The sequence below is a fragment of the Lipotes vexillifer genome, unplaced genomic scaffold (assembly GCF_000442215.2).
Source record: "Lipotes vexillifer unplaced genomic scaffold, Lipotes_vexillifer_v1.1 scaffold1039, whole genome shotgun sequence".
Taxonomy (NCBI): domain Eukaryota; kingdom Metazoa; phylum Chordata; class Mammalia; order Artiodactyla; family Lipotidae; genus Lipotes; species Lipotes vexillifer.
Window position 1 is genome coordinate 120,541 of NW_006781249.1, and position 11,259 is coordinate 131,799.

Genomic DNA, 11,259 nt, shown 5'->3' on the forward strand with positions numbered 1-11,259 from the left:
ACACTTTAATATCAAAAATATTAAAATGTTCACAGTTCATCAAAAATCTTGATATGTTACACACTTGAGTATTACCTAACATGGCGAAACAAAATGGTAGAGATTGGTTGTTAGTTGCATAGATGGTACATGGAAGGGACCTTGGAAGTCACCTAGTTCACCCCTTCTTTTGTAGAGAGTGGAGAGTGAGTTCCTAAGGCAGCAGGGACAGAGCAAACACTGGAACTCCTGTCTCCTGATGCCTAGCTCAGAACTGCTGCTTCCACCACACCACCAAGAGAAGCAGCTTTTCTAGTGGCCTGGGTGAGAGCCAAGGGGGCAGCAATTTGAGCAGGACTTTGCACAAATCTAAAAAGAGTAGCTTTCGCTTCTTCTCACTCTCAAGCTTGATTATCTCCTGACTGAGGGGGCCCTTCTTGACTCCTGGAGCCACCAGAAAAAGTTCTTGAAGCTTATCCTATGACATTCTGTTCCATTTTAGATAATGACTTGCCCTCAACTGCAATACTACGACATGTTCATAGGCAGAATTATCAAGAATTTCCCATAAATTCATTAAGAATTATCCAGAAATTAAGAAATTCAGCTAAACTGATCATTTGATTAAAAACTACTTTTTTCCATCCACATTCCAAAGTATTCATTAGAGCCCAGCCTGCCTGATATAAAGATAGCTACAATGAGCACCCTCTGCTTGATGGAAAAGCTAGCAAAACCAAACATGTACATAAGGAATATACAATTAAGATGAAAATGAACAGCTGATTAGGCATAGACAATAAGATATTTATATCCAAAACAAAGGTGAATTTTAAAAGGGGAGGCTAGAGAGAGATGTGGTTGTTTGAACATGTTCATTGTATCGTGGAGAAGAGTCGTCACAATGCTCATTTGGCCAAAGGAGTGCCTTACACATGGATACTCTTTTTGTGTGTGTGTGTGTGTTACGCGGGCCTCTCACGGTTGTGCCCTCTCCCGTTGCGGAGCACAGGCTCCGGACGCGCAGGCTCAGCGGCCATGGCTCACAGGCCCAGCCGCTACGCGCATGTGGGCTCTTCCCGGACCGGGGCACAAACCCGTGTCCCCTGCATCAGCAGGCGGACTCTCAACCGCTGCGCCACCAGGGAAGCCCATGGATACTCTTTAAATGATGCATTGAGTTAATTAATTTTGGCAATGCACTCCATAAGTTCTCTAAGTAAATTCTTTCAGGCCTTGCCTGTCTGAGTATGAAAGAGTTCATACTTCCCCAACATTAAAGGCTTCAAGAACCTGCTCTTTCAGAAAACGTGGTTCTTCTAAGGAACCCAGAGGGTAGAGGTCTTATCCAGATAGCCTAGTCTTTTGAGAGAGGTTGGTGAGGGGCTTGAGATACCTGTGGAAACATTCTTCTGGGAGATAATCTTGTAACTAATCTTGCTGTTAAAAAGGGATCACCTTCCACCTCTTGTGGAAACTCTTGCTTCAACATGCACCTTTTGCTTAAACAATACGAGGGATGATGCCTCCCCACCCCATTAGTGGCCCATTGTGTTGTGAGTGGCTCCATTCGATGGAAAGTTCTTATTTGCGGCCAAAATAAACAACCAAATTAAGGTTTCTGTTTCTCCGACAGAGTGGAGTCAAGTGGGAGCCAGTGATCTCAGATTCCTGAGTATGATGCTAAATTCTCATGCACGCAAGCACTCATTCACTTGTCCATTCAGCACACAGTTATAAGGACCTAATCAAGTGCAGTCCACTCTCTGTATCTGAAGGGTTCTGCAACCCTACATATATGGCCGACTATATTATGCCATTTTACATGAGGGACTTGAGCATCTGTGGATTTTGGTATCCGCAGAGGATCCTGGAACCAATATCCTGCAGATACCAAGGGATGACTGTACAAGGAGCTCCTATTCTAGCCTGGAAAACAGAAGTGTAATAAATCAGCATACCAGCAATGAGTTAAGTACTTACACTAGAGGTGAGTAGCAGATACAATTGAGGCAGAAGAAATAGACTAAGATAGTTAGGAAAGACTTATCCACTTATGTTGAATGCATGAAATGTAAGGCCACTTAAGGAGCTATTTATGATGCAATACAATTTTTTAAGCTCGTGAAGAAATTGAGATAGAAGAAAAATAAGATGAGAAAAAATAAGATGAGATTAGATGTGAGATTAGACTTCTCAAAGCACCTGTGAGGTCCTAGTCATGGAAAGCACATATGTTTCTCTGTGGCCAAGGCAGGAGGTGCCAGATCAGGGAAGGTTTTGTAGGCCACACTAAAGAAGAACTTCACCTTGTAAATAGTGGGAGTTGTTGAAGTCTTTTAAGCAGGAGTGACATGGTCAGATTTGATTATTCAGTATTCAAGAGATTGTTCTGCCTGCTAGGTAAAGAGATAGTTCATCCAACAAATATTAACCAAGTGCCTACTTATTGCCAGACTCTGTTCTGGGGCTGAAGGCATAGTAGTAAGCAAACAGACGACGATCCCTGTCCTTTGAGTGATTATATTCTAATGGAAGATGACAGGTAATAATATAATAAACAAGTACACTATATGGTAAGTTAGATGGTAATGAAAGTTTTGGAAAAGAAAGACAGACAAGGAGAATTGAGAATGCTGGAGGGGTGGTGCTGTTGCAGTTTTTTACATAAGGCAGTCTCACCAGAAAGAGCGAAAAAAGCATCCAGGTGTAGGGACAGGCACACTGGCAGCAGGATCCATGCTTGAAGGGATGGATTTGCGGAAGACACTACACAGGCCTGGAAGTGCGCTTAGGGCCATTTGGGCAGTGAATTCCAGCATCCCAAGGACCCAGATTATAATGGGTAGTGGGGGGAGGTCAAGAGGTCCAGATGACACCTCTCAACCCAGCAAACACCCACACTGCAGGGAGGGGCATGGCTACAGTGCGCTCATCTAAAGCATGGCAGGGGGACTCAAGACAGAGGCCCCTATTACCTGGGTTATTGGAGAGACTTAGGAGTTTATTCTCAGTGAAATACTGAGCCATCTAAAGGTTTTGAGCAGACCTGCTTTGACTTACATTTTTAAAGAATCATTCTGGCTCCTGTGTTGAGAATCAACTGTAGGAAGGCAAGGTTAGAATCGCCACAAGACACGATAATGGCTTAGGTTGATATGGAAGCAGTGAGACATGGTCAGATTCTAGATATATTTGAAAGAAGGGCCTATAGGATGTGTTAATGAATCAGATGCTGGTGATAGAAGACAGGAGCCAAGGATGACGCCAAGGTTTGTGATGACAAGAGAAGGATGGAGCAGAAGGAAACAAGACTAGGAGGTAAAAATGGCAGTGAGGAGGCTCTGCTATGGTGTATCCAGGAAGTAGAATTAATAGGACTGGAGTCTGGACTGAATGTGCAAGATAAGCAATGTGTAGGTTTAAGATGACTCCCCCAGGATTCCGGCTTGAAGTAGGAGTTATTATTATTGGCACTTTAGGGAAACGGGACACGAAACATTTTCATAAACTGTCTAAGGTCTTAGAGGCTAATACTTTGTAGACTCAGAATCTGAACTCAGATGTGTCTGACGTTAGAACCTGAGCTCTTAACCATTTCATGGGGCACTTTATCCCTAGGAGAAAGAAGGCTGCTAGTTGGAAAGTACCTTTACGACAGTGTCTGTCTCTCAGTTGACTCAAGGAGACAGTGTGCAAGGAAAGTCCCCTTGGATGGGCAGGGAAGAAGGGGAAGTTAAAACGAGTGATGGGTGTACCAGGAGTCCTTTCTGTTGCCAGAACTTCATGTTACATGCTATCCTTTTGTACTCTAGGAAAAAAAAATGCTAGGCAAGTGCTAGGCTGCAGGTGCAGCTTAAAATGTTATCTTTTCTGGATATATTTGCACTTTCAGTAAGGAAGAGGGTTTTCAAGTCTAGCTAAGGTGTGTCTTGAGCATTTCCTGGTAGAAAGCACTAGATTCTGTTCCTAGTTGTTATCTGCTGTAATATTTCCCTCCCTAAACTAAAAACAAGAATACAGCCCACTGTGGACCTTGCATTCGCTTCTAGCTACTGCCTCATATCTCTGCGCCCTTTTATAGACTATTTTCTAACAAGTTGCCTATATTCTGTTGTCTCCACTTCCTTATTTCCTATTTTTATCTGTACCAGATCTACTGATACTGTGTTTATCAGGGTCATCCATGACCTTCATACTGCTTAATCCTGTTCTCAGAAACATTTGGCTCAACTGATCACTCCCTCCTTCCAGCACTATGTTTTAAACTCTAGGTTTTATTATTATTTATTACTATTATTTTATTTATTATTATATCTATTATTTAGGAATGGTGAGGCCAACAGATCAGGAGGTGACTGCCATTGAAAAAATAGTTTGTTATACTCACAGATCCCAAGAGAAAGGGGCATGCCACACCATAGTGGGCCATACAGGCAAATACCAGGGTCACACAGGAGGCAGAGGGAGAGGGGGAAGAGTAGGCAGGAGCCTGTACTCTGGGTTCCACAGGAAGGAATGGGGATAGTTTGTATAATTTCAGCAGACTCTGGGGGCATAGGGGTATCTGGTAACTGACCCTAGGGTGATTAGGGCAGATAGATGGTGACCCAGAGAGTGAGAGCCCAATAAAAAGGTGATTGGAGGTAGGGCTCTGGACTGGTTGGTTTGCATATGAAAGGCACACTCAGGGGACAGTTGTTTACTGTCTCTAGGAATTGGCTAATCCTGAGGGGGAAGTCCCTCTAAAGTCAGCAAGATTCCAGATGTCAAAGCAACAGAATACAGAAAATAAAAGGGATGGTTAATTTACCTTTATATCCCTTCTCTCAATCTTCTTTGCTAGTACCTTCCCTCTCAAAGACCCCTAAGTGTTGAAATGCCCCATATCTCAGTCCTTTGACACCTTCTCTTCTCTATCTCTCTTTAGGTGATACCATGCAGCACCATGGCTTTAAGTAACACTTATGCATTGATGACTCCCAGATTTATATCTCTGCCCCAAACTTTGGACCGCCAGTTGTCCAACCACCTACTAAACATCTTTACTTGCGTGTCTAATAGACATCTCAAACCAAACATATTCCAAATACAATTTTTGATTTCTGCTCCCTAATCTGCTTCATTCTTAGTCTTCTCCTTTTTAATAAATAGTATCTCCATTGCCCTAGTGACTCAAGCTCCGAACCTAGAAATTTTCCTGGATTTCTTTACTTTTGTCAAACTACATTTCCAACCTGTCAGCAATTCCCATCAAATCTTCTTGAGAATATAGAAGACTTAAATAAATGGAAAGACATGCCCCATTCATGGATTAGAAGACTTAATATTATAAAGATGGCTATATTCCCCAATGGATCTACAGATTCAGTACAATCCCTATCAAAATTCCAGCTGCTTTTTTTGTGTGGAAATAGACAAGTTGATCCTAAAATTCACATGGAAATGCAAGGGAGCAAGAATAGCCACACACACACACACACACACACACACACACACACACACACAGTCTTAAAAAAAAGAAAAACAAGTTAGAAGATTCACATTTCCCGATTTCAAAACTTACCACAAAGCTTCTGCGTAATCAATCGTCTGTGATACTGACATAGGATAGACATATGGTTCAATGGAATAGCATTGAGATTCCAGAACTAAGTCCATACATTTAATGTCAATTGATTTTTGGTGAGGGTGCTATGACAATTCAATGGAGAAAGAATACTCCTTTAAACAAACTATTCAGAGTCAACTGGATGTCCATGTGCAAACCAATGAATCTGGAGCCTTACCTCACACCATACACAAAAATTAACTCAAACTGGATCAAAGACCTAAATATAAGAACTAAAGCTATAAAATTCTCAAAAGAAAACATAGATGTAAATCTTTGTGACCTTGGATTAGGCAATATTTTCTTAGAGATGACACCTAAAGCACAAGCAATTAAAAGAGAAAACAGATAAACTGGCCTTCATCAAAATTAAATTAATTTGTACTTTACAATTAAAACATTTGTGCTTCAAAGAACACTACCAAGAAACTGAAAAGACAATCACAGAATAGGAGAAAGTAATTGCAAATCATATATTTGATAAACAGTTTGGCAGTTTCTCAAAAAGTTAAATATAGAGTTACCGTTTAACTGATCAATTCCACTCCTACATATATAATCAAGTGATTTGGAAACATTTCTACACAGAAACTTGTACATGAATGTCATAATAGCATTACTCATAATAGCCAACAAGTGGAAACAACTCAAATGTCCATCAACTGATGAATGGATAAGAAAGATGTGATGTGTTAATACAATGGAATATTATTCAGTCATAGAAAGGAATGAAGTATTGGTAATGTGTTACAATACAGATGAGTCTTGAAAATAATATGCTATACACAAAAGGAAGCTATACACAAAAGACCACATATTGTATGATTCCATTTATATAAAATATCCAGAATAAGCAAATTGATGGAAGCAGAAAGGAGATGAGTGAATGCCAGGGACTGGAGGGAGAGGGAAGAAGAATTGGGGGCTTTCTGCTAATGGGTATTGGGTTCCTTTTAGCAGTGATGAAAATGATCCAAAATTACACAGTGGTATGGATTGCACAGTTCTGTAGAATATACTAAAAACCACTGAATCATACCACTGGATCATCTGTGTCTTAAATATATATGTATACACACATAATCCTCTATTGTATGTCAATTATACTCCAATAAAGATATTAAAAAATTTAATAAATTTAAGGGACCAATTTAAAAATTTTAATACATTTTTAAAATGTATAAATATAAAAAACCTTCAACAGACCCCTTCTCACCTCCACTAGCCCCACCACTCTGGTCCAAACTATTATCATCTCTGTGAAAACATTTCTTACTGATCTTTCTGCCTCCAATCTTGCCCATCCCACTCTCCTTCACAACAGTAGTCTATTGTCTACACCAAAACTGAATCCTCTTTTAAAAATATAAATGAGATCATGTCATTCTCCTGATCCAAATCCTCCACTGGCTTTCCATTGTACTCAGAGCAGCTCTGCTTTTACCTGATTTAGATGTATGGCTCCAATTGATTCCCCTTGAAGAAATGGTTCCATGGCTAATAAAATTTTGAAAGCCGCTTTGAGGACAGAAAAAGCTGACAGTGGTATACCCTGTCCCTTTTGCCTTCAACCGTGAGAAGTCCTTGGGTGGGAAAGTTTGTGAGCAAAAGTGGAAGCACGAGAGGTGAAGCAGGACTAAGGTTTGGCACCCACTCAGCTGGGTTTGCAGTTCTCTGCAATCCCTGTCTGCACCTCTTAGTAACAGGTAGTTCAAGTGATGGGCACACTGGATCACAGCACTCTAAAGAGCTTGGCAACTTTACCTGCTCAGTCAACTAGCAAGTATTTATTGAGAATCCAGCTCTGTTCTATTGAGCACTGAGTGTTCAACTCACAGAGTTCCAGTCCAGCTGGAAAAGATGACATGCATTGTTCATCTGATGAACAAGACTGTTTTTCAAGGGCCTACACTAAAACTATGGAAGAAACAAAAAGGTACAGATAACTAGCTGTGTGGGTGACTCATGAGCACTGGTTCATATGAGCTTCTAATTTGGATCAATAAAGGGTGCCTTGCTTCTTCTTACCCCATCTCTCCTCTCCTTTAGACAATCACCCTTTAACTTCTCTTCCCAGATCTACTCCACCATGGTCCACTGCCTCCCCAAAAGATTTGTTTACCAGTCATTTCCCTGTTCTGTTTTCAGAAGTGAGCAAATGACCAAATCATGAGACCCAGAAAAACTGCAGAAGGCCCTGAGACTTTCAATTGTCTGTTTCAGATCCGGTACAGAACATGTTCCTTCTCCTGCTAATTTTGAGCCTGGGAATGCCGCTTCATCAGACAGCAGGTAAGAAAGGTCAAAGGGAGGGGCCTGAGAAAGAGGAACAGGTGATGACCCCTAGCTGAAGCCAAGGATGAGAATGTAGTCCTTGAGCTAAAGGCTTTCTTTGAGAGGAAGTGTGATTACCAGCTATTATAAGCACAGCCAAAAGAATGGTGCCCAGGGTGGCATGTGCATACCCATGTCCCTGTCTTACAGAAACGGACTAAGAATCCATCTATCCCCACTTTCCAATAAAGGTAGTAACAAGAAGACAGGACCATTCAGGCCATGCACCTCTGAACTGACACAAGAGGGTATGGGTTGAGTGTCCTGAAAGGTGAGCTGCCAAGAAGCTGTCCTTTTTTCTTCTGTCAGGGACAGTGAGGAGACAAAGGTCAGGGGGACACCTCCTCTTTTAAAAACCAACAGTAGGGCTTCCCTGGTGGCGCAGTGGTTGGGAGTCTGCCTGCCGATGCAGGGGACACGGGTTCGTGCCCCGGTCCGGGAGGATCCCACGTGCTGCGGAGCGGCTGGGCCCGTGAGCCATGGCCGCTGAGCCTGCGCGTCCGGAGCCTGTGCTCTGCAGCGGGAGGGGAAAAAAAGCAACAGTAGCAGCCATGGGTCATTCACACATGAATGTGGATTACTTGAATTGGAAACTCAGAGTCTTCCTTGCACCTAAATGAATAATGAACCTTAAAGCTATGCCTTTGGATTTTGGAGAAAGATATTCTACGGGAGGGTGTGGGTAGCAAGGAGGAAAGCAGTTTCAGAGTTTTTCTTTCCTGGGGAAGGTAGTTTAGACTATTCACATATGCAATCAGGACCATGAGTGCATTATAGCGGGTGAACACCAGTAGGTAAGAGAGGAGGGCAGAGGTGGACAAAGGGGGTTAGGTCCTCTATGATAACAGCCCCGATCCCATGGGAAGTCATCCAACATTCTGCCTTTCATTGAGAAAGAATGCCTTCTTTGGCACTGGTAACTTTTTGAAGAGCTTTTCCCTCCCTTCCAGGTGATCCCAGTCACGTTTCTCCTCCTCCCTTGGGCTGCTCAGCCTGGTCTGGCACTAGAGACACTGACTTGGGGCCATTCTTGGAGAATACCCAAATATTCTGCTTACTCCAGCCCTGCCCTTGCAGTGGCAGCTAAAGGAACACTTGATATTTCCTTTCTAAGAGACCCTGCCCTGCTGGGATTTTTAGAGACAGGCAAAATTAACTCTTTCCTTACTTGAGTGCTCTGTGGATGCTCTACCATGTTATCTATAAAATAATTTAAAGATTGAAGCGAAAAGCTATTGGAAAATATTTTCATTTCACTTTTTAAATATTTATTTTTAAATTGACATAAAGTAAAATTTTACTCTTTTTTATAAAAGCATCTATGAGTTTTGACAAACGCATAGTCATATAGCCACCACCACAATCAAGATCCTGAGCAGTTCTATCACCAAACAAAACCCCTCCTCCAACTTTTAAGCCCAGGTACTCACCGATCTATTCTCTATCCTGTCGTTGTAACTTTTCCAGAATGTCATACAAATGGGATCATTTATTAGATATTCTTTTTGTCTGGCTTCTTTCGCTTAGCATAACGCATTTGAAATTTATCCATATTGTTATATGAATCAATAGTTCATTCCTTTTTGTTGTTGAGTAGTATTAGTCTGTAGGTACACACCACATTTTGTTTATTCATTTCCCACTTGAGGGACTTTTGGGTTGTTTCCTGTTTTTGGCAATTATAAATAAAGTTGCTGTAAACATTTGTATATAGGTTTTTGTGGAAGCATAGGTTTTCATTTCACTTAGGTGAATACCTATGAGTGGGATTACTGAGTCATATGATAAGTACATATTTAACTTTATAAGAAACCATCAAACCGTTCTTAGAATCTGTACTGTTTTTGCATTCCCTCCAGCAAAGTATGAGAGTTCCAATTGTTCCACATCCTTGGCAGCCCTTGGTATTGACATTGTTATTTTTCTTTTTTAACTCATTCTTGTAGGTGTGTAGAAGTTTCTCACTGTGGTTTAATTTGCGTTTCCCCAGTACCTAGTGAGGATAAACTTATTTTCATGTGCCTATTGCCCATTCATATATCTTCTTAGGTGAAGGGCATATCAAATCATTTGACTGTTTTTAATTGGGTTATTTTCTTATTGTTCAGTTTTGAGAGTTCTTTATATATTCTGGATACAAATTCTTTATCAGATATGTGATATACAAATATTTTCGCCCAGTCTGCAGCTCATTTCTCATTCTCTTTTTTTTTTTTTTTTTGGCTGTGTCAGGTCTTAGTTGTGGCAGCAGGATCTTCGTTGAGTCATGTGGGATCTTTTGTTGCGGGGAGTGGGCTTCTCTCTAGCTGTGGTGTGCAGGCTCTAGGGCGCGTGGGCTCTGTAGTTTGTGGCATGCAGGCTCTTTCATTGAGGCACGCGAGCTCGGTAGCTGTGGTGCGCGGGCTCAGTTGCCCTGAGGCATGTGGGATCTTAGTTTCCCAACCAGGGATCGAACCCTCGTCCCCTGCATTGGAAGACGGGTTCTTTACCACTGGATCACCAGGGAAGTCCCTCTCATTATCTTAACAGTGTCTTTTGCAGAGGAAAGATTTTAATTTTGGAGATACCCAATTTATCAAATTTTTTCTTTGATGGATTGTCATATCTAAGAACTCTTTGCCTAACCCAAGACCTGAAACATTTTCTTCTATGTTTTCTTCTAAATACTTTATAGTTGTACATTTTACATTTAGGTTGACCATCCATCTTGAGTTGATTTTTGTATAGTGTGAAGTATAGATTGGGGCTTTTTTTTTTTTTTTTTTTACGTGGACATCCGGTTGCTCCGGCCCCATTTGTTCATTTACTAAAAAGACTATCTTTTCTCCGTTGATTGCCTTTGCACCTTTGTAAAAAATCAATTGTCCATATTTGTGTGGGTCTTTTTCTGGACCTTCTGTTCTGTTCTATTGATCTATGTGTATATTCTTTCAGTTATATCACTCACTCTTTTATTACTGTAGTGTTGTAGTTCAAATTTTTTCTTATATTTTCATTTCAAAACCTAAGGACATCTTGTTACCCAGACACATTTAAGAGGAAATATTTATTTTTGTACTTTGTCATGTCTTGAAGGAAAAAGTAACCCCAGTCTTATGTCTTTCATTGATGTTTTCTTCTTTCTTCATCCACCAGAGAAGTATAAAACCCAGGAAACACATGACCAGGGTGATGCTCGAGGTCACTCTAGGGCAGGGACCACACTCTGGGTCACTCCACTCAGCCTATAGCTGACCTCCAAAACTGTATCTGTTGACCGCTGAGGTATAGAAAGCAGAAGAATCAGGTTGGGGAAGGGATTTCTAATAGACAAGATGTCTCATGCAGCATTCCTG

At 41.2% G+C, this 11,259-nt stretch overlaps 1 protein-coding gene across 1 annotated transcript in view; it reads left to right on the forward strand.

Moving 5' to 3' along the window:
* Positions 1 to 7,827: 7,827 nt before the first annotated feature.
* Positions 7,828 to 11,259, forward strand: part of PDCD1LG2 (programmed cell death 1 ligand 2) — a 37,802-nt gene continuing 34,370 nt past the window's right edge. The window contains exon 1 of the mRNA XM_007454523.1: positions 7,828 to 7,882. Within this exon, the coding sequence (XP_007454585.1) occupies positions 7,828 to 7,882 (55 nt within the window). The remainder of the gene's footprint in view (positions 7,883 to 11,259) is intronic.